Source organism: Triturus cristatus, chromosome 3_2 (genome assembly GCF_964204655.1).
Source record: "Triturus cristatus chromosome 3_2, aTriCri1.1, whole genome shotgun sequence".
NCBI classification, from domain to species: Eukaryota; Metazoa; Chordata; class Amphibia; order Caudata; family Salamandridae; genus Triturus; species Triturus cristatus.
Genome location: NC_140584.1, coordinates 812748720 through 812773437, shown reverse-complemented (window position 1 = coordinate 812773437; position 24718 = coordinate 812748720). Strand labels below are relative to the sequence as shown.

Below are 24718 nucleotides of genomic sequence, written 5' to 3'. Positions count from 1 at the left end.
CACAACTGGGTCTAGCCGACATATGGAGGGAGAGGGCGGGTAATAAATTGGGAGTCTCATTTCGGAATCTTAAATACAAACACAGATCAATAATCGATTATGCTTTGTTTAGTTACTGCCTTAAAGACTCATTAACGGAGATATCATAACTCCCCTCTCACCTCTCTGATCATTCCGCAATTAGTTTTATTTTGAAGGCTGGCCAGCAGGCAGGACACCTCTCTTGGTCATTCGACCAGTCCATCCTTCAAGATGAGGAGGAAATTAGTTTCCTTATAGCCGAAACTAAGTTTTTTTTGGAAGTAAATCTAGATTCCACCTTAATTTCCATTGTTTGGGATGCTCTGAAGGCATTTTGGAGAGGAAATATTACCTGTAGAGCCTCCCGGAGAAGGAAGTTATATAGGGAAAGGGTTGCTAGTATATGGGAGGCAAGTAAGAATTCCCATTTTGAGTTCGGGGAAGCAGCTGGGAGGATGCTAGCGTGGAAAATAAAAGCAGATCAAACAAAAAAATACATCAGAGAGATGAAGCTGGAAGGCGAACAATCCTCTCGATCTGCAAGCTCTGATATTGGGAGAGCCTTTCAGGAATTTTTTCAGGCCATTTACAAAGAGGAGACCACTGACTATCTTTTTGCAAGGAATTCTTGGTTAGATAAAATATCCCTGCCAAGCCTCACTCGGGTCCAAAGCAGCTATATGGATTCGGAAATAGAAGCAGAGGTCAGAGAAGTTATTGGGCAACTCAAGCAAGGGAAGGCAGCTGGTACAGATGGCTTACCAGCAGAACTATATCTTTCCTTGAGCGAAGCTATAATACCAACGCTGACGGTTCTTTTTAATAGTATTCTGTTAAAAGGGGATGACCCTCCTAAATCATGGAGTGATGCCATCATAGTTCTGATACTTAAACCTGGGAAAGACCCGACCGAATGCGCATCATACCGCCCGATATCACTTCTTAATAACGACTATAAAATGATTGCGGCTATTATGTTAGCCAGGTTGGGGAAGGTCATAGCCTCAATAATAAATCAAGATCAAAAAGGTTTCATAAAAGGCCGTCAGTTGGCTGACCTTACGCATGATTTAGTCGGGGCCATTGATATTGCCTCTAGCCTCTCTCTGCCGTTAGCTACTTTCACGTTAGACGCAACTAAGGCCTTTGACAGGGTGAGTTGGCCTTATTTGGCTGCGGTACTGAAAAAAATTAATTTCGGTGATAATTTTTGTCAAGTGATCTCTCTTTTGTATAAGGCTCAATCTGCCAGACTCCTAGTAAACAATACCTTGTCAGAACCTGTAAATATTACAAGGTCAAAGACAGGGCTGCCCCCTTTCTCCCCTTCTTTTTAATTTGTATATTGAGCCTTTTGCTCAAGTCCTACGGGAGGAAGTTAATATCCCCTCTTTTAAATACGAGGGGTGGGAAAGGAGGGTAGCTCTGTACGCGGATGACATCCTTATTTTTACAGTTGACCCGGTCTTAGCATTTCCAACCATAATTAAGCGTGCAGAAGAATTAGGGCGAATCTCCGGATACGAGATCAATGCAAGCAAAACCGAAATAATGGTGTGGAATATAAACAATACTCATCTTAAGGTGACGCCCTCAATGAGGTATCTCAGTATCCACATCACCCAAGATGTGGGGAACATAGCGCAAACCAATTTAGATCGGGTCTTTAAAGACTGCCAAAAAAAATTTAAAGCGTGATCTTCTCTCCCACTATCTATACTGGGAAGAACTAATTTAGTTAAAATGGCTATCCTTCCTAAGTTCACCTTCATATGTAATACTATTCCCCTTGCTTTTGATCCCAAACAAATAGACAAATTTCAGCGGGAAATTAATTCTTTTATTTGGAAGTATAAATCCACCAGATTGGCGTGGAAGAAATTACGAAGGAGGAGGGAAAAGGGTGGGTTGGCATTACCCGATTTGCAGTACTATGCATGGGCCTTCCAATTATCTTACTCTAGAATGCTTCTGAAAGCCCCATCTAACTCCTCGATAGGTTTAATGTTTAGAGCCATGTTGGTAGGGGCGGAACTACCCTCTCAGGGATTTATGTTTAAGTTTGGAGACCAAAAGTTTTTTAAGAAGGTTAAATTAAAGTCTCTTCAAGCCATGGCCAGTATCTGGGCCCAGATTAAAAAGAAAATAGGGCTGTCTTATTTTTCAAATGATGCTCCGGTGTGGGACTCTCCGGGTACACCAATGTGTTTGAGGGATGGGTTGGCGTCCCCCTTGAAACAATCGGGAATCGTAAGGTGGGGAGAGCTGTTGGTAAACGACGCATTGCTGACATGGGATGAACTACGCGACAAGGTCGGCCCTGGGCTATCAAGATTTAAATATATGCAGCTCGATAGTTGGGCCCGGGCACTAGTTAGGAAAGTTGTCCCGCTGGGTAAATTTAGTAATTTGGAACAACAGCTTGTCGTAAGGCAGGCGGGCGGCAAAGAGGTGGCTTTTTGGTATTGGAGTATTTTGGAGGAGGTGGATGGAGATTTTAGCCTCCCTGACCAACTATGGGCAGAGGAGATGGGGCGACAGTGTGAGCAAATATGGCTTACTTCATTTACTATGTTACATAGATTAGTTAAACCCGCTTGGATAAGGCGCAACCATCTTTTGACCGTTCACCGTGCATACCTCTCTCCCTTACGACTATCAAAATTTCAGCCAGGAAAGAGATGTAACAAGTGCAACCTCCTCGGTGCTTCAGATACACACATGTTTAAGGATTGCCCTTCTATCTGTACTTTCTGGGAGAAAATAAAGGACACATTGGAGTCTATACTTAATTGCACCGTGCCCATTACCCTGTCACTGGTAATCTTTGGCATTGACGAAGATATATTGGGCCAGGCAAGATCTTTTCTTTTTTATGCTATTCTTCTGGCAAGGCGTCAAATTTGTAGGTTTTGGGTAGACGCCACAGCTCCATCACATGGCGATTGGTTGACATCCCTATACAATACATCCAAGCTGGACCTGGCTAGACGTGTTAAAAAAAAAAATTGGCTTTCTGGGACTTTTTGTTAAACTGGAAATAGGAACTCCGGTTTTTTTTTATTTTTTATTTTTATTTTTCCCCCTGGTCCTATGATTATGCTTATGTTACTCTTTGGATCTTGAACGCTGGTCTCACCGTTCATTGATTCGCCCCTCCAGGCTGAAAAGATGCTTCGATGGAGTAATCAAGCTAACTAGCTTCCCTCATCATGGATTTATCTTCCGCCATTCGGTGAATTGTGTCCTGGTATGCGAGTTAGCCCGAGAACCTGAGTTCTTTTCTCCGTTAGCGACACACTTGGTGGCTGGTGATTCTTATAATGAGGGTAATTGGCAAATGAGGACAAAAAAAAATAAAAAAATATTAAGCAACCATTTCATTTTTGGTTATGCTTCACGATTCTTGGAGATTAGATGCTTTCCTTCCAAAGTATGCCATTGTAGTGGGGGAAGCTTTGAAGTCATTGCTTTCTTGTGGCAGGAGAGCTTTACCTTGTAGACTGATAATGGCTACCTCTGCCCTTAGGTCATCTGCTTTAGTGGTGCAACCGGAACAGTTTTAAGCTTCCTGGTACTCCAATTAACTGCTTTGAATCCTCTGGTGATGTTGATAGTACCTTTTTATTGATCTGTATTGGGTTTTGAAGAGTTTCTTTTTCTGTACAAGGCCTAGTGCTTAAAGTGTCTGTGCTTCAATATTCAATACTCATGCGCTTAAAAACTGAAGACCGCAGGAACAAAGAAAGGAAGATTTTGTAATAGTCTGTGACTAGCTTGAAGTTACCTATTAGGAATTTCAGAGTTCCAGACCATGACTGTATTCCAAGATCAAACACAAGGACATGATGAACGAAGCGCTGAAACTTTTCAAACACTCACTACCAGTCACAGATCTGGGTTGAATCCATCATCGTTCTTTAGGTCATTATGCCACCCCAGTTCAGACACAGCTATACGCTAATCAGTCTTGACCCTGTGCCTCATGGGAACAGCCCAGCCCGAACTGCCAAGCCATGTCTTCCCTCGACCGAAAACAAGCATCCTGGGACCGGTTTCGGGCTAACAGCCCTCATCAGCCAGGCTAGCCAAATCCATGGAGCGAATAGAAGCACTGATTACCTTGTTTGATGCTAACAAGTCTTCCTTAAGGATCTCTTTGAAGTTCTACACTTTCTCCTTGGAATGTCATAAGACAATCCGTGTATTGGTTCCCACAATGATCTGTCCTGTTGCCCAGTGAGAGCTGTAGTGCAGGAAACTCAAAGCACCGTTCCAGCACATTTACTAGCTTTCTATCAGTTTGTGTGGCATTTCCTTACTTTAGTGGCAAACACAAAATCTAGTTGCAGACCCCCTCTTTAAAAAAATATATATATATATATATATATATATATATATATATATATATATATATATATATATATATATATTTTTTTTTTTTCTCTCAGGTTATTTATATATATATATATATATTTATATATATTTTTTTTTTTATAACTTTTTATTGAAAATATAAAAAGACAGGAGCACTGTTGAAGAAATAAACAATGCAATATACTTCAGCAGTACACAGATTGTAGATCGTCGAAGATATCACACATAATAGGTCCATCGTTTGGACTCAAGAGGATAGGTCTTCATCCTCAATTGGTACCAAAGGTGCTTTGCAGATGTCGCCTCTGTAGGAGTTCCATGCGCCCCAAATTGCTGTCCACTTTTTTGGACAACCCCTTGCAGTGTATACAGTCTTTTCACGAAACATGCACCAGTCCATGTTTTGTTTCCACTGATAGGTCATATATTTCTTACATGATTTTGTGATGGTTATGTTAGTAATTTCTATAGCTAAAAATGTTTTGTTTTCTTGATTCCTTGAACTAATTGAAGAGTGTTTGCTAGGGTTATGGCTGCAGTGTCTTCATCAATGTTGTTTGAGGCGTCTCCATGCCTATGTTAAATTTGGTAGTCGCTCTATCCAATATGTCCTTAAAAGTCTTATGCATCTGTGATTCTTTTGATGTAGACCCCAGTGAAGAAGTTGTCAGTCAGTGGTGATATTGGACCTGGCAAGGGCAGATATATCTGGTGGGAATGGTTTAGGCATGCCATGCAATTCTTTCGACTGTTTAGTGGCAGTGTTCCGAAAAACAGAATTGACTGCTTTAAATGCAGATGCTTGTTTCCCACCCAAGTATTCGGAAGGTTAACATCAAGTTGCAATAGGTACAAAGGTAAAACTATTATGGGGAGTATCCTGTTCTTGACAAAAAAAAACTATTGGCTGAAGTAACGGATTAGTGAAATTACATTAAAAAAAAATCAGAACACATATAAATCAGTAAACTGGTGAGTAAGAAAAAACAATTAAGCGATGATTAGGTCTTGGTTATGACTCTAAATTAGGTGTTTCAAGATCATGAAACAAATACATTTTAATTTGGTTTCTCTTTCTTTTAGATTGCAAAATTGCGTCAACAGCTACAGAGAAGTAAACATAGCAGCAGACATCACCGAGAAAAAGACAGGCAGTCTCCTTTCCATGGTAACCACGCAGCCATTAACCAATGCCAGGTAAGGATTTTGCTGCATGTCACTGGAAAACAAGGTGTTACTATGGCAGTACGTTATGGACAGCCATTGTACCCTGAACTGTATTTTTACCAGCAAGTGCTTGGCTTTTCCTTTTATTAACTTTTCAAGGTTTGGATTGTTGCTTTCAAATTTCATAAGTGAAAGATATTTAGATAACCTTCACATAATTTCCCCAAAAATGATCTCAAATCATAAGATTGAGTTTTCCAGTTCATGTATTTTCATAGGAGCTTTAGAAATCCATAACTGACACTGTTCTTGATACCAGTGTGCATTGGTTTTAATCTTTGTAATTAATCTTGAATTGTATTTGAATTTCAACTTTTCTTTTTTTTTTTTTTTTGTTGAGTTGTGCCTAGGTATAAGGATAGGAAATGACATAACCCGTTATCTGCATACTGTGCAAAAAAACCTTCCAAAATTACTGTTTACCATTAGAGACGGCACAAAACCCTTTTAATAAATTAATTTCATTGTGATTTAGCTATTTTCATGTTTATTTTACTTCAGCCTACAAATGAGTCTTCTCACTGCTATAGTGACAAACACTTGTTTAGTTACAAGCTTTGTGCATATTTCTAACAATGTAGAAGCAACCTGAATTGATGATACAGTTGCTGATAGCTCTAAGTTTGTACCACCTATAAGTCTCCAAAAGTGATTATCTTCATTCTAAATGTGTTCCAGTGCATTCATTTTCAATTATCGTGCTAGAAATCAAAATAAACTAACTTTGATTTGAGGGTGAGAATTTGTATGGTAGTGCTAACGAAGAGACATTTGTAGAAAGATGTCAGCAAATGTAATCACATTTTTGTCAGTTTCCCATTCATACGGGAATGGTGAAATTTAAGGGATCTATAGCTCACTGGATTATGTTCTCCAATTGTCTTGGTTATAAGAAAGCACCAGATGAGTTTGTTAGCCCTTGAGCTTGTTCAACTAGAGAGAGAGTAGCAGTTGCAATCTTTCACAGGGCTTCACTGGCTCTGTCCTGAATTGAGATCCCGGCAAGGGTAGGGTCCTGCATCGCTGAAATCATTGAAAGTCTAAGCGAAAGATCCAAAATAATGTTGTTGGCTTACGGAATGTGGAAGCGCCATCAAATAAATTAAAAACCTTTTATGGCATAGGGTTAATAGTAGTGTACCGGGACATCAAACTGACGTAGATCACTCTATTTCGTAGCATATACTTCCTTTTGACCCCGTGTGTGAGAGACATTTTTTTAATGACCGAAATAAATCCACCAAGCTGTCGATCAGTCTTCTTTAAAAATGATATCTGGAACTTTGTAGTAGCAGTGCTGTCATAAAGTTATTAATGTGATAATATAATTTGGTGAATTCAATTGATGCCACCACAGTAGGAATTTGAGCAATCATTTATTTTTTTTGTTTGCTTTTTTTTTTGTGTGTGTGTAATCTCCTGCATTGATAATTACCAGCATTTCCATGTTGTGTAGAAATAGTAGACCCAGGTAGATCTGTGAATACTTTAGTTATCTTTTACATAAACTTGTAATCCTTTTACTAGAGCAATTTATATTCGGAGGCATATATTACGTTCAGGTAATAGCCAGAAACCAAGGAGTCTTTTTTGATAGTGTTGCCTATGCCAGAACGATTGATGGTTAATTTTAGGACTTCTTTACTGCTGTTATAACAGGAAAATCGTTTTTGCACTCTTAAGTTCATAATCAGTAGTTGCAGGGCTTTCTCCATTGAGGGCAGGGGCAACATTGTCTAGTACTCCTAGACTGACGTTGGGGTTCCAATAATGTCTTAACCGATTTGGGGGTCCTGGGGCAGGAAATGGTTTCTAGACCTCAGTTTAGGTTATTGATTTTGTGTACCGCTAAAATATTGGATTCACTTGTAACTGAGCACCGAATGCAGCCCTTTAGCACTTTACCCTCATAATGGTAGGAAGGTGACCAGAAAAGGTCTTACTCAGGAACTGGAGAGGGGTTAGACTCTAAACTTGGCACGTCACATCATATTAGCCAAGTACAGATTGTCCAGCCAGTGCTGTCTGGTTTAAGTAAAAAAACAAAAGTACTTTATACTACTATACAATACTAAAATTCAATAATAATGGAGCGTCAAAGTCTATACATAAATTTTACAATCAAATATCGGAGTCCAAAAGAAGAAGGCTCTTTATGATGTCTGCTTCATATGCTGTTCTTTATTTTTGCATAGACTTAAGTCCTCAATATCATCCAACTTCAAAACAATTAACGATTTCTACAGCCGACGCGTTTCGTCTCCACCTGGGACATCAGGGCTTCAATCTGTGCAGAATTTTTTTTTCTCCCTTTATTCCTCTCTCTTCTCATCTTCTTCCTAATCATCTATGAACGTCCAGAGTTAAATCGCTCCAGCGTATAACAAATTATTATCCAAATCTTCCTTCCATACAAGTTTACAAATAAGCCAATTCCAAACAACGTGAAATCCTTCATCCTTTTTAACATTAACGATCTTATGAAGTCTATTCCTCCATTCTGTCAAAAGCGTCCTGAGATCTTCATAAGCACAGAATATGAAGCAGACATCCTAAAGATCCTTCTTCTTTTGGACTCCGATATCCGATATTCCTTACACATCTGTAAGTCTGACTCTTCACGAGGGCTAATGGAATGCTATCAATACACAGTGCTAGTCTGGCAGTCTATGCCCATTCTCTTTATTTTTTATTTTTATTTTTTTGAGCAGCATGTTTTCACTAGAAATGCAAAATGGATTCCACTGAGCTACTAGTCCTAACCCATACGCTCCTGGTTCATCCTGTAATGCACATCAGCAGGAATGTAGTGAAGGACCTATTTACTGAAGATTAGGGAGAACATTTGTACATGTGGGAGTCAGGAGCCATAATGGCAGTGTGTTGTATTTTCCTCTTGTGCAGTAGTTTGTAAATAAGAGAAAGCAGCAGTACACACTTGGTCTGAGCTTTGGTTAAAGCACTGGTTGTTTTGTGCACAGCATATAAATCTAAGCCAGATTAATGCTTCATAATAAAGGAAATGTTTATTTTATGTACTTGTAGTTCTCCATCAGGGGAATCTCTTTTGAAATCATAAGTACTGAATAGTTCTGCTCACTTATGGGGTCCCGGAGCACTTATTTCTAATGAAACTTCCTTTGTGTTACGTTTTCACCTTACTTCACAAAGGCCAAATCTTATAATAGAACATTAAAACAGTGTTGCAGCTTATAATATGGGCTATATTGGTCAATCCCTTTAATTTACTTTAGAAAAAAACATTTTTCTTAAGAACCTAATGCACAAACCTTTTTCAAAGGAAATGGAGTTGAAGGAATCTGGGTAATAAGAGCTGTAAGCTGCAGCTATGTTTGCATGAAAACTGACATCTAAGGGCTAGTCTTCCATTATCCCATCATGCCCAGTAGGTGACAGTTACCTGATGTTCGAGGCATATGAGCTGCAGAATTCACACTGTGCATAGATCGCCATCTGGTGTTGGGCTCGAGGCTTGCACCTGGCTGTTGTCTTGGAAGAAATCTTTGTAGTCACGAGATAGGTGACTCCTCCCTTGGACGACAGTACACTTGGGCATCGACTCTATCCTCTGATTGTTTTTTTCCACCATCTGGTTTGGATGTAACTTCAGCGCTCTGGTTCGGTACCGTGTTTTTCAAACCTTTCGACGCACAAACCATCGCAAACTCTGCGGTATTATTTTTGCCTCTGTGCCTTTCGACGCACTAGCTCACATACTCTATTCCGGTCGTCAACGCGGGCCACTGGGCCTATCAACGCCATTCGGGTCTACGGCTAATGGAAAGGATTCCATTTTAAAAATGCCCCCAGTGTGGAGCTAACTTCCCACACAGTGACCAACACAAGCTCTGCAACCTCTGTCTCGAGCACGAGGAGAAGAATTGCCAAGCCTGCGCCTCCCCCTGGTCCAAGAAGACTATCCGTGATCGCCGGGTTCGACAACATGTTATGGCACAACAGGCTGCTCCGGTGCCAGAGGACATCTTCGATGAAGGCCCGACATTCCAGAGGCAGAGGATTCGGAGGAACTCGACATCGTATCCGAAGCAGATGACTCCGACGACCACATCACTCCAGGTCAACGAGTGAGTACAACTGCCCCTACCCCACCCCAAAAACAAAATGCTCCAGTCAAGACTTTGCCTGAAGGCCCTAGTCGCGACCAAAAGAGAACTTTAGAAGCCCCGCCCAGGGGCCCGGCTCCGAAGACAAAGGAGAAGCCTTCTGGCAGCTCGGGACCGAGCAAGCAGCACGCCATCTCCCCAAAAACAAGCGTCTGCACCGAAAGCGGGAGCACATCCTACTCCCGCGGTCTCCAAAAAGGCCTCGGCACTGAGCACTGTAGCACCCAAAGAACAAAAAGCCTCGGATCCGAAGGCACCTGAAAAAGATTTCAGACACGACACTGAAGCCGAAAGACGCAAAACCCCTTCTACGGCTCTAGATCCAAAATCTAAACCACGTTCGGAACCGAAAAATCAGCGCCAAAAGCTATCATCAAAGAGGAAGAACTATTTCTGCCTGATCCCATCGATCCGAAACAAAAAACTCTCCATGTGGACCCTAAGACGGGCCATATTGTCAGCATTCCACACAAGAAGAGGAAATTGGACTCCCCACACATCTGAGGTGCCTGTGAAGAAAAGAGACTGTGCAACTTCATCTTTTAAGACCCTCTTCTCCTGTTCTTCCAACTAAGCCTTTCTCTCCTCCAAAGTCTCCCATACTTCCCCATATTCATCACCACCACCACAGGATGATAATGACCTGGGGTGTGGGGGAGGAAATAATGACCCTTTCACTGATCCTGATGATGACACTGACATACCAGCAGATCCATGGGACGATTACATTGTCCCTTTAGATCATCCTGATCCAGATACATACCCGACTAGGCCATCTCTCCCTGATGACAACATTGGGTTTAGTCAACTTATTGATAGGGCTGCCCAATATCATGGCGTCCAAATGCATTCAGAACCCACAGAGGAAGACTTCCTAGTGGACACTTTTGCACAGTCACAAAATACAGTACAAACACTGCCCATGCTCAAAGGTGTCATCAAACATGCTCCAGACGTATTCAAAGACCCCGTGAGGACCAGAATTCTCAATCCTCGGATTGATAAAAAATATAAAACCGCCCCTAATGATCCCACCCACATTAAAGACCAACTCCCCTTTGATTCCCTGGTAGTGTCCAATGCTAGGAAGCGTGCTAACTCTCAAACCTCCGGTGATGCTCCACCTCCAGACAAAAAGTCGAACTTACTAGATGCTTCAGGCAAACGAGTTGCCTCCCAGGCAGCTAATCACTGGAGGATAGCTAATGCTCAGTCATTACTTGCCTGATACGACAGTGCTCACTATGACGAACTTGAGACCCTCATGCAGCACTTGCCTGACCAATACAAGGCCAAAGCCAATGATCCGATTCAGGAAGGCAAGTTAATCACAAATTCATCCATTAAATGTGCCCTCGATGCAGCAGATACTCCATCTAGATCAATCAACACTAGTGTGTTAAGAAGGCATGCCTGGTTGTGCATTTCTGGGTTCAAACAGGAAGTGCAAACTACTATCCTGAATGAATCGTTCAATCAGGAACAACATTTTGACCCGGCTGTGGACACAGCTTAGAAAAAAATGAAAAAAGACACGGGGACTGCAAAACCCATGGGAGCTTTACAGTCTCCATCTACACGAGGCTCCTTTCGCCGCTCCTTTTATAGAGGCGCATCCAAAACCATCAGTACAGACACTGCTTCTTCCTCCTATAAAAACCCCACACAAACATCCCCCAACAGGCGCTATTTTAGAGGAGGGTACAGGGGAAATAACAACAAGGGAAGAGGCTGAGGTAACCACACTCGCGCCTCTCCCACTAACAAACAGTGACTTCCCTCCAGACCATTCCACTCCGGTCGGAGGGAGACTCTCACAGTTCCTACCTGCCTGGAATTCCATCACTACAGACCGGTGGGTAAGACAAATTATCCTGTATGGTTACTGCCTGGAACTTACTGCAACTCCCCCCAACATATTGCCCAAACAACATCCGATGTCCGCAGAACATCTGACGCTCCTCAAACAGGAGGTTCTCTCACTGCTTCAAAAGCATGCAATAGAGCCAGTCCCTATAGAGCATGAAGGAACAGGGGTCTACTCTCTGTAATTCCTAATCCCCTAAGGATGGGATTCAGACCAATACTAGACCTCAGACCTCTCAATTTCTATATACAGTCAGATAATTTTCACATGATCATTCTTCAACAAGTCCTTCCACTGCTTCAACAATGTGACTTCCTTGCCACATTAGACCTCAAGGACGCCTATTTCCATGTTCCCATACACCCTGCTCACAGGAAATATCTAAGGTTTACAGTGGACGGCCAATCCTATCAGTTCAAGGTTCTCCCATTCGGAGTCACCACCACAGCACCCAGGGTATTCACAAAGTGTCTTGCGGTAGTAGCAGCACACCTGCGAAGGCAGCAGATCCATGTGTTTCCATACCTGGACGACTGGCTAATAAGACATACAGCCAGTGTGTTCACCACGCTTGCCAAACGATTCAGCTATTACACGACTTGGGGTTCACAGTAAACTACACCAAGTCGCACCTTCAGCCCTCCTACCTTCATCAGTAGCTAGGAGCCACAATAGACACTTCCAAAGCTCTAGCATACCCCAATCCAACCAGGGTAGCCAATATGCAAACCCTCATCACAACATGTCAACCCCAACACTCTCTCCCAGCTCGAGTGCTTATGCAGCTCATAGGAATGATGGCCTCTTGCATTTTCATTGTGCTTCACGCAAGACTTCATATGCGCCCTTTTACAGAAATGCTTAGCACGTCAGTGGAACCAGGCTCAAGGTCAACTTTCAGATCTGGTGTTGGTGGACAGCCGCACACATCGCTCTCTGCAGTGGTGGAACGCACAAAACCTTTCCAGAGGCCGGCCGTTCCTAGAGGCAGTTCCACAGATAGTGCTAACAGCAGACGCATCACTCACCGGCTGGGGAGCCCATCTCCTAAACCACATAATTCAGGGCAGGTGGAGCACTCAACAAAAAGTGCTCCACATCAATCGCCTAGAATTACTGGCAATATTTCTAGCGTTAGTCATTCCAAGCACAACTTCTCAACAAGACTTTCCTAGTCCGCACCGACAATATGACAGCAATGTATTACATACAGAAACAAGGAGGAACGCATTCTTTGCAGCTGTCTCATCTAGATCAAAGCATATGGAGATGGGCCATTACACAGAACATATATCTTCTGGCAGAACATCTTCCAGGAGTGAACAATCAGATTGCAGATCTGTTAAGTCGTCAGACTCAGCAGATACACAAATGGGAACTTCATCCGCAAGTTCTTCAGCCCTTTTTCCAGATGTTGGGCCACCCAGACATAATCTGTTCGCCACACACGAAAATGCAAAATGTCCAACCTTCACCGCCAGGTTCCCACACCCGTTGTCCAAGGGCAATGTGATATGGATGAACTGGTCAGGCAGATTTGCGTACGCTTCTCCGCCACTTCCGCTTATTCCGCTAGTAGTACGCAAGCTCAAACAGTCGCTCAAGATGATCCTGGTTGTTCACACATGGGCGCGGCAACCATTGTGCACAGTAGTTCTGCACCAAAAACTACGTCTCTCCCCAAACCTGCTGACGCAGAACCATGGCGAGATAAGGCACCCAGATCCAGCACAACGGAATCTAGCAATCTGGCTCCTGAAGTCCTAGAGCTCGGTTACCTCAACCTCCCACTCGACTGTATAAACATTATTAAAGAAGCCAGACGCCCCACTACTAGAGATTGCTATGAAGCTAAATGGAAAAGATTCGTCATTTACTGCAATAACAAAATTGACCTGCTAGATGCTTCAATTCAGAACATCATTTGTTATTTGCTGCATCTACAAAGATGCAATCTAGCATACTCGTCTATAAAATTACATCTGGCTGCCCTTCCCTCCAACCTATAAAACAGACAACATTTGTCATTGTTTAGAGTACCCGCTATCAAAGCCTTTATGGAAGGCCTTAAAAGAATAATTCCTCCTACACTGCCACCCTCTCCAGTGTGGAATCTAAACATTGCCCTCACTAGGCTCATGGGTCCCTCATTTGAACCTCTGCACAAATGTGAACTGCAGTTCCTTACATGGAAACTAACTTTCCTTGTCGCAATCACCTCTCTCAGGAGAGTGAGTGAGATCCAGGCTTTAACCATACTAGAACCATTCTTACAAATACATTGTAACAAGGTGGTCCGTAGGACCAATCCAAAATTCCTTCCCAAAGTAATCTCTCTTCACCTTAATCAATCTGTAGAGTTACCAGTGTTTTTCCAAAACCCAAATTCCGTAGCCGAGCGAGCTCTTCACACACTTGATGTCAAAAGAGCTATACTTTATTACATTGATAGGACTAAACCTTTTAGGAAAACAAACCAATTGTTCGTAGCTTTCTCTCCCCCTCATAAAGGCAATCCCATCTCCAAAGCCGTAATTGCCAGGTCATTAGTTCTATGCATTCAAATATGCTACCAGAAAGCTAAACGCACATTGACAATTCCCCCCCTAGAGCGCACTCAACACGCAAACTAGGGGCTTCCATGGCATTCTTAGGGAACATTCCCCTAGAAGACATTTGTAAGGCAGCAACATGGTCTACCACACACACCTTCACCAAACACTATTGTGTAGATGTGCAGGCGAAGCAACAAGCTTCAGTAGGCCAGGCTGTTCTTAAAACACTTTTTCAAACCACTGCAACGGATACAGGTGACCACCGCTAGGGGAGACACTGCTTTACAGTCTATGCACAGTGTGAATTCTGCATCTCATAAGCCTCGAACAGAAAATGCTACTTACCAGTATGCATCTGTTCTTGGAATGTAGAGCTGCAGAATCTCACACGCCCAAACACATCCCCAGAACCTGTATCTGTATCTGTTCCAGAGTTACCTTACTTAGATACATTGCACATGGACATCTTTTCTGTTTCTTACAAACTCCATCATTTCCCTTCATAGCAAAAAACAATCTGAGGATGGAGTCGATGCCCATGCGCTCCGTCGTCCAAGGGAGGAGTCACCTATCTCGTGACTAGAAAGACGTCTTCCAAGACAACAACAAGCTGCAAGCATCCGAGCCCAACACCAGATGGCGATCTATGCACAGTGTGAGATTCTGCAGCTCTACATGCCAAGAACAGATGCATATTGGTAAGTAGCATGTTCAAGGCATATGAGCTGCAGATCACATACTTAGGATAGTAGATCGCCATCTGGTGTTGGGCTCGGATGCTTGCAGGTTGTTGTTGTCTTCGGAAGAAGTCTTTGGTCACGAGATAGGTGACTCCTCCCTTGGACAACAGTGCGCATGGGCATCAACTCCATCGTTCGATTGTTTTTTTCCGCCATTGGGTTCGGATGTAACTTTTCCGCTCCGGTTGGAAATATCAATTCCAAGCTTTTCAAAGCGCAAAACTTCACACAAAACATCAAAGCACCTTCATTCTCGACATTGATTTCATCGGCTCGCCTCCAGACGTCGACACGGGCCGCTGGGCCTATCCACGCCGTGAGGCCTACGGCTCATGGAAAGGACGCCTTTCAAAAAATGCCCCCAGTGTGGAGCAAAATGTCCGCACAGTGACCACCACAAAGTCTGCAGCCTGTGCCTATCACCTGAACACGACGAGTCCAGCTGTCCAGCCTGCACATCCTTTCGATCCAAAAAGACCATTCGAGATCGAAGGGCTCGACGACACATCATGGCACAGAGAACCGCTCCAGAACGAGAGGACATCTTTGATGAAGGCCCCAATGTCCCAGAAGAAGATTCCGAAGATCTACAAATAATTTCCAAAGCAGACTCCTCAGGTGACCCCATCACTCCTGGGCAACATGTGAGTACTACTGCCCCTGCCCCAACCCCACCAAAACCAAATGCATTGGTCAAGACTTCGCCTGCTGGCCCCAGTCGAGACCGAAAACCTTCTTCAGAAGCCCCGCCTCCGGGCTCGGCTCCGAAGAAACATAAACCTTCCGGTAGCTCGGGACTGAGCAAACCGCATGTCATTGTCCAACCGGCACCCTCGGCACCGAAGACAAAAGACCACTCTGCACCGAAATCGGCTCCAACGCCTTCGGCCCTGAAAACACCAAGGCCAATAGATAAACTGGCACCGAAGGTTCCCAAGCCAACAGATACACCTTCGGCTCCGAAACAATCATCGGTACCGAAACCAACGGCTAAGGACTCTCGTACGCCTCCTAAAGCCAAACAATCTACCGATCAACCAAAACCTCGATCGGAACCGAATAAATCGGTACCAAAGACTGTTCCTGAAGAACAAGAACTTTTTCATCTAGATCTCATCGACCAAAGGCAGAAAAAGATTTATATCAACCCCAAGACTGGACATGTCACCGCGTTGCCCTGTAAAAAACGGAAACTGGACACACCACCTACCCCAGTTCCTGTAAACAGGAAGGACTCTGCAACATCCCCTATGCCTCCTTCCTCTCCTATACTACCTCCTATCCCACCCCCTCTGCCTACACCACCCTTACCTATACCCTCTCCATCACATACACCACCTCCACAGGATGATGATGATGACCTAGGGGGTGGGGCTGACCCTAATGATCCGTTCACGGATCCAGACACCTCACCACTGGATAATTGGGCATTCCCTCTACCAGACATGCCTGACCCTCAGCCATATACCTTAAAACCATCGCCGCCTGACGATCACCTGGGGTTTGGCCAATAATTAAATAGAGCAGCACTTTACCACGGCGTCACAATGCATTCCGACGCACCAGAGGAAAGCTTTCTATTAGACACTTTCGAACAATCTCAAAAGTCTGTACAAATTTTGCCTGCATAAAACACGCCCCCGAAGTATTTAAAGACCCCGTTCGTGCCAGGGTTCTCTACCCAAGGATAGAAAAGAAATATAGGCCTGCCCCTGAAGATCCTAATTACATCAAAGGGCAACTCCCTTTGGATTATTTGGTCGTTTCCAATGTTAGGAAACGCGTCAAGTCCCAAACCACAGGAGATACACCACCCCCAGACAAAGAATCCAAACTGTTAGAAGCCTCTGGCAAAAGAGTAACAGCACAAGCCGACTAATCATTGGCGTATTGCCAACACCCAAGCCCTACTAGCACGCTATGACAGGGCCCACTACGATCAATTAGAGACTCTTACTACATCTGCAAGACCAATCTAAAACCCAGGCAAATGACCTTATCCAGGAGCGAAAACTTATTTCAAATGCAGAAATTAAATGTGCGCTTGACGCCGCAGACACCGCCTCTAGAGCAATTAACACAAGTGTGCTCCTTCGACGACATGCCTGGCTACGCATTTCAGGCTTTAAGCCAGAGGTACAAACTACCATACTTAGTCAGCCATTCAATCAGGAACAGCTCTTTGGGCTAGCAGTAGACACTGCCCTTGAAAAAATGAAGGACACAGAGACTGCTAAGTCCATGGGAGCATTACAGTTTTCCCAACCACGTGGCTCCTTTCGGCGCTCCTTCTATAGAGGAGCCTCCAAAGATATGGGAGCGGACACCTCTACATTCAAAACCGCTACACAAACATTCCCCAGTAGAGGATATTCTAGAGGCGGATACAGAGGAAACAACAAAAGGGGCGAGGTCGAGGTAATAACACTCGTACCTCCCCTGCCACAAAACAGTGACTTTCCTCCACTCCCCCCAGACCATTCCACTCCGGTCAGGGGAATACTAAAACAGTTCCTACCTGTCTGGAACTCCATCACAACAGACAAGTGGGTAAGACAAATTATCCAGTATGGTTACTGCCTGGAACTCACAACTACCCCCTCCCCCCTCCCCCCCACACACATACCACCCAAACAGTGTTCCATGTCACCAGACCATCTTTCGCTCCTCAAACAAGAGGTTCTCTCATTGCTTCAAAAACACGCAATAGAACCAGTCCCTTAGAACATCAGGGTACAGGGGTATACTCACTCTACTTCCTAATCCCCCAAAAAGTATGGGATTCTAAGACCAATACTCGACCTCAGATCTGTATATCAACTCAGATCATTTCCATATGATCACTCTTCAACAAGTGCTCCCACTACTGCAACAAGGGAGATTTCCTTGCCACACTAGATCTCAAGGACGCCTACTTCCACATGAAGTATTTAAGGTTTGTGGTGGACGGACAACACTACCAGTTTACAGTCCCTCCATTCGGGGTAACAACCGCACCCAGAGTATTCACAAAATGCCTGGCAGTAGTAGCAGCACATCTCAGAAGGCAACAAATTCATGTCTTCCCGTATCAAGACAACTGGCTAATAAAGCCAAGTCATTCAACAAAATGTGTTCTACACACTCACCAAACCATCCAAATCTCACACAACTTGGGATTCACAATAAACTATCCCAAATCTCATCTCCAACCCTCTCACATACATCAGTATCTAGGAGCCACCATAAACCCCTCCACAGCCCTAGCCTATCCCAGCCCAGCCAGGATAGCCAAAATACAAGCTCTTATCACAAAATTCCAAATCCAACACTCTCTTCCAGCAAGAGTGTTCATGCAACTCATAGGCATGATGACGTCATGCATCTTCATTGTGCCTTATGCAAGACTTCAAATGCGTCCCTTGCAAGAATGTCTAGCACGTCAGTGGAACCAGGCTCACGGACAACTTAAAGATCTGGTGTTAGTGGACAGCCGCACACATCGTTCTCTGAAATGGTGGAACATAACAACAAACCTCTCCAAAGGGCGACCATTCCTAGAGCCTCTTCCACAAATAGTGCTAACAACGGACGCATCGCTCACAGGATGGGGAGCCCATCTCCTCGGCCACACCACTCAGGGCAAATGGACCACTCAACAGAAAGTGCTCCATATCAATTACCTGGAACTGCTAGCAGTGTTCCTAGCACTAAAATCATTCCAACTACATCTCCAGAACAAAACTGTCCTCATCCGGACAGACAACATGACAGCCATGTATTACATACAGAAACAAGGAGGCACACATTCTCTCCAGCTGTCCCAGCTCGCACAGAACATTTGGAGATGGGCCATTCCCCAGAAAATATACCTACTTGCAGATCCACGAATGGGAACTACATCCTCAAGTCCTACTGCCCTTTTTCCAACAATGGGGCCAACCAGACATAGATCTGTTCGCCACACACAAACGCAAAATGCCCAACCTTCTCCACCAGGTTTCCCCACCCGGAGTCAAAGGGCAATGCGATATGGATGAACTGGTCAGACAGATTTGCGTACTCTTTTCTGCCTCTCCCACTCATTCCATTAGTAGTACGCAAGCTCAGGCAGCAGTCTCTCAAACTGATCCTAGTAGCTCCCACATGGGCACACCAGCCGTGGTTCCCAACGCTACTGGAACTCTCGCTAGTTCCACACCAAAAACTGCATCTCTCCCCATCCTGATTAACCCAGAACCATGGAGAAATCAGACACCCAGATCCAGGTCAACTGAACCTGGCGATCTGGCTCCTGAAGTTCTAGAGTTCGGTTACCTCAACCTGCCACCAAGCTGCATGAAAATTATAAGAGAGGCCAGAAGACCTACCACTAGAGCCTGCTATGCTGCAAAATGGAAAAGATTTGCCATTTACTGCACTAACAATCATATAAACCCACTGGATGCATCCATCCAGGACATCATTTGCTACTTACTGCACTTGCAAAGATGTAATTTGGCATACTCATTCATAGGTCTCCACCTAGCAGCATTAGCAGCCTACTTACAAAATAGACAACACTTGTCACTCTTTAGAGTACCTGCGATGAAAGCCTTCATGGAAGGACTATAAAAAAGGATTATTCATTCCAGATTACCACCCTCTCCAGTGTGGAATCTAAACATTGTTCTTACAAGGCTCATGGGACCCCCATTTGAACCTCTGCATAAATGCGAACTACAGTTCCTCACATGGAAAGTGGCTTTCCTCATCGCTATCACATCCCTCAGAAGGGTAAGTGAGATCCAGGCTTTAACCATACAAGAACCATTCTTACAATTACACCGTAACAAAGTGGTTCTTAGAACAAATCCGAAATTCCTTCCAAAAGTCATATCTCCATTCCATCTTAACCAATCAGTAGAGTTACCAGTGTGCTTCCCAAATCCAGACTCTGTAGCTGAAAGAGGTCTTCATACCTTAGACGTTAAAAGAGCCCTTCTTTACTACATTGACCGAACCAAATCATTCCGCAAAGCAAAACAATTGTTTGTTGCTTTCTCTCCACCACATAAAGGCAACCCCATTTTTCAAATCTGGGATAGCTAGGTGGATAGTTAAATGTATCCAAATATGCTACCACAAGACTAAACGCACACTAACGGTTCCCCCCTAGAGCGCATTCCACACGCAAAATAGGGGCTTCCATGGCATTCTTAGGAAACATTCCCTTACAAGATACTTGTAAGGCAGCCACGTGGTCTACAACACACACCTTCACTAAACACTATTGTGTTGACGTGCAAGCAAAGCAACAAGCTTCTGTGGGTCAGGCTGTCCTTAAAACTTTATTTCAAACTGCTGCAACCGATACAGGTGACCACTGCTAGGGGAGATACTGCTATATAGTCTATCCTAAGTGGGTGATCTGCAGCTCATATGCCTCGAACGGAATATACTACTTACCAGTTTGCATCTGTTCTTGGCATGTAGAGCTGCAGAGCCACACACGCCCACCCACCTCCCCGGGACCAGGATCTGTTCCAGCATTGTCTTACTTAGACATCACACATGGACATCTCTCTCTTTTCTACAAACTCCATCCTTTCCCATCATGGCGAAAAACAATCTAATGATGGAGTTGATGCCCATGCGCACTGTCGTCCAAGGGAGGAGTCGCCCATCTCGTGACCAAAGACTTCTTCCGAAGACAACAACAAACTGCAAGCATCCGAGCCCAACACCAGATGGCGATCTACTATCCTAAGTGTGTGGCTCTGCAGCTCTTCATGCCAAGAACAGATGCATACTGGTAAGTAGCATATTCCTTTCCTTCTGTTTTAGGAGAGATTCAGTTGATACTAATCGAGAGTATTAACTATCTTTGCCTCTTCCACAGAGGAGGAGAGAGGGTTGCTATGATTCAATTGAAATTTCTTCGAAGGGGAACTTGGGTTGCAGGTAAGAAGTCTTGACTTCTCCTCTGGGGGATCTCCATTAATAGTAGTAAGCACTGAATAGACTGCAAATTCCATCTCTAAAAGTGTGGTGGAAGAAGAGTAAGATAAATACAAGAAACAATCCAGCATAGAGATTCCACAAGGAGGCCTGCCAAACTTGGGCACCGTCTTAGAATCTGAATTGATAAAGTGTCTTGTAAAAGAGTTAACAGACCTGTGTCTGCCTTGAATATTTCAACAATGGGAATGTTTCTCATTAACACAGCCCTAACAATTTACCTCTGACAATGGGTTGTCGTTTACTAGTGAAGGATTTGTTTGCTTTCTATTCTGGTAGCTTAACGGAATGCAAGAAACTATACATCTGGGTAAAGATTGTTTGGGTATGGCCAGCTATCTGCATAAAGAGCCATAATTTAAAAACAAATGTTCAGACTTTCTTTAGTTTTGTCAAAGTATAATTTCAGAACTTCTTATATCCTGGGTGTGAAGAGAGATCTCTGCTGGAATAGTGGGGTTCTGAAAGAATGTTTTATATTAAAATCCCAAAATACCTTGAGTAGAAATTTCGAAGGCGTCTTCATGACTAGCCTGTCGGTATGTAAAAACTGTTTAAGTTTCATGGGAGCATAAAGCCTGAATCTTGCTAACTCGGCATGCCCATATAATAGCTAAAAGGAAAGGGGCATTCAAGGAAAGATATTATAAGGAAGCTTTATGGATTAGTTCTTATGGTGAACCCATAAAACGTGACAGTATAATGTTCAACTCCCAGGGAGGTGATGTTCTACGTAGTGCGGGGAAATTGTTTTTAATGTCTTCTTGGAAGTCCTTAATCTTGAAAAAGAGGGCTCTGAAGGGCATGTTCTATAGTCAGTGATAGCTGCCAAAGATCTTCAATTAAAGAAAAATGTAAACTAGATCTGACCAAATAAAGCAGATATGGTTGTAAAGCGTCTTCTTGAGAGGTGTTTGGATCAACCGTTGTTGTCGAAACACCAAATATAGATCCTAAACATTTGAAGGTGTAGGAAGCTCTTGGAATAGCTCTTAGCTTCACTTAGACTGTCCATGTATCCTCTAATCACTTGAGCCATCTAATATGGCTCAAGTGTCCATATTTTATTAGTTCAGGAGCCAGACTGCCAAACTCAAGGAAGGTAGGTTGGGATGAATGAATGAATGAATGAATACAGACTTGTATAGCGCATGGCTACCCGGGGGCATCCCAGCGCTTGCTATGACATCTAATCACTCACCACAATTTATGGGAAGAGAAAGGTCTTCCATTGCCTCCTAAATCCGAGATAATCCTGCTCAAGACGAATATAGTGGGGAAGCCGGTTCCAGAACATTGCCGCATTGTAGGGGAACCGACACCCTCCCGTCCTTGACCGTTTAATCAGAGGAACCACAAGAAGTCGTTTGTAACTGGATCTAAGAATTCTGTTAGTCCGGTATAACTGCACCATGGGCTGAATTATAGGAGGACCAGTACCCCCGAGCGACTTATGAATAATACAAATAGCCTTAAACCTAATTCTCTCCAGAACTGGAAGCCAATGCAGCTGTCTAATGGCTAGCCTAGCCGAGCTACGTTTCGGGATGTTCATTAAAAGGCGAGCTGCACAATTCTGAACAGTCTGAAGAATCTTTGTGGTTCCTAATGGCGCTCCCAAATAAACTGCATTCACATAATCCAGACGTGATAAAACCAGAGCTTGGACCAGCAATCGCCTAGCCTCGAACGGGAGAAAGGGAAGAATCTTCCTCAGCATCCTAAGGAGGCCATAACAACTGGCCGCCACTTTGCGTGCCTGTACTGTAAAATTAAGATTACAGTCGAACCATACACCCAAACTTTTAATCTGTGTCTTGGGAGCCGGAGAAGGGCCAAGATAGCTGGGCCACATCAGATCTAAATTTGCAGGGGACGCATGGCCTAAGATCATAATTTCTGTCTTGGCCGCATTCAATTTGAGAAAAGACTACCTCATCTACTCAGAAACCTTCTGATGTAGCAATTGACCTCTGAACTTAAGGAGAAGGTCCAATCTGCACAACAGTTTCCCGTGTGGTGGATCTGCAAAGTAGATCTTTAGACATCTTCATTATTGCTACTCCAATAAGGCTGTTTGAAGGCGGGGCCGGGGGAAGTATATAGACATTTGCTGAACCAGTCGATTCATAGGATGCTCCCCTTTGTCGCTGGTAGTAGACCCTCAGGGCAAAGACTGGTCATTTTTGGGTCTCTGAGGTAACCATAGTGAAGAGGCTGCCCTGATGTTGATTTCTTGTGATAGATGTGCAGCCTTAAACGAATGGGAAGAGAGAATCACCTGGAAATGTTGCCCAGGTTGCTGGTTACTAGGTTTGCGCAATTATTTTAAAGGTGACCATTAACAACTTTACAATGATCCCAGTGGCTGGACGTATTAATTGGAGCTGATCAAATGGTTCCCTTTAAATAGTGGTTGTTGAGCAGCTGGGATCATTGTAAAGTTGTTAATGGTCGCCTTTAAAAAGAAATTGTGGAAACCTAGTTATTAAATGTCTGGGGACACAAAGCACTAAAGTTTTTTTCCGTTCTGTATATAATCGTATATTCTTTGAATGATATAAAAGAACTATTACAAATACAACAGAGGTGTACTTGGTCTCCTTTCCTTCTGACATCACCAAAACCCTTTTATTATTGCTATTGTGCATATTATTACCAATATATAATAGTTTATTTTCTGCAGGAACCGCTGTTTCTGTTACAATTGAATTACCCAGGTTCCTAGTGAGTTAGGTGTCCCTTGTTCTTGTTCTCGTCTGCCACAAGTGCAGCAGTCTCTCCCTCACAAGTGACGACTCACAGTTGAGGAGCAATTGGTGTTGGAGCCTCCCTGGGCTCCTTACCAGAAAGAGCTATGATAGTGTCACCAGTCCACTGTCCCCGAGACCTGCCCCTCTTTCTCTTCCTCCTCGCCTCCTCCTACTTCTCCTCCTCCTTCTCTTCCCCCACTATCACTATTGCAATCACTGCCATTTGCTTCTTCCACCGCCTTCACCAGCGCCCTCTTCTTCACAGTGGACTACCGATTCATCATATGGGGAGGGAAAGCCTCCACCCTTTGATTCCCATCAGGTCCATTATGACCAAGATCCACAGGATGACCTCTGGGATGATTATGAAGTTGCCCTTTCAGGGCCCAACGCCCCTGACCTGTACCCTGCCAAATCCTCCCCGCCTGATGACATCTGAGGTTATTCAGAGAGCAGTCACCTTCCACAAAGTGGATTTATACTCCATACCTGAAGAGGAGGACCTCTTGATGAAAACGCTCTTGCACACGCAGTGGCTCACCCAATTCCTGCCAGTGCTTAAGGGCATGCATTAACCAATGCAGGAGGTGTTTAAGGACCCAGTAAAAGCCAGAGTTGTCAAGCCAAAGGTTGACAAAGTATAAGCCCTTGATATCTGACCCATTCTAGATTAGAGGCCAACTCCTGCCAGAGTTTGTGGTACATGCTGCCTGCAAATGAGTCAATTCCCCAGGGATGGCCTGCCACTGGATAAAGAAAGTAAACAAATTGAGACGGGCGGGGGAAAAGAGTTGCCACCCAGTCGGCAATGTATTGGCATATTGCCAATTCTGTAGAGCTGGTAGCAAGGTATGACCGTGCCTATTGGAATGAAATGAGGGAGCGCATACAACACCTCTGTGATCCATACAAGCAGCGGACTGTGTTGGAAGGACAGACCATCTCCAACACTTCCATCAGATGTGCCCTTGACGCGGCTGACTGCTCCCCCAAGAGAGTAAGTGTCATTGTTTTCATACGTGGGCATGCTTAGCTTTGTATCTCTGGCTTTAAC

The 24718-nt window shown here is 43.9% G+C and overlaps 1 protein-coding gene across 1 annotated transcript in view; it reads left to right on the top strand.

Annotated features, from left to right (window-relative positions):
• Window positions 1–24718, top strand: part of FAM117B (family with sequence similarity 117 member B) — a 425002-nt gene that overhangs the window by 101017 nt on the left and 299267 nt on the right. The window contains exon 4 of the mRNA XM_085648964.1: window positions 5482–5595. Within this exon, the coding sequence (XP_085505090.1) occupies window positions 5482–5595 (114 nt within the window). The remainder of the gene's footprint in view (window positions 1–5481; window positions 5596–24718) is intronic.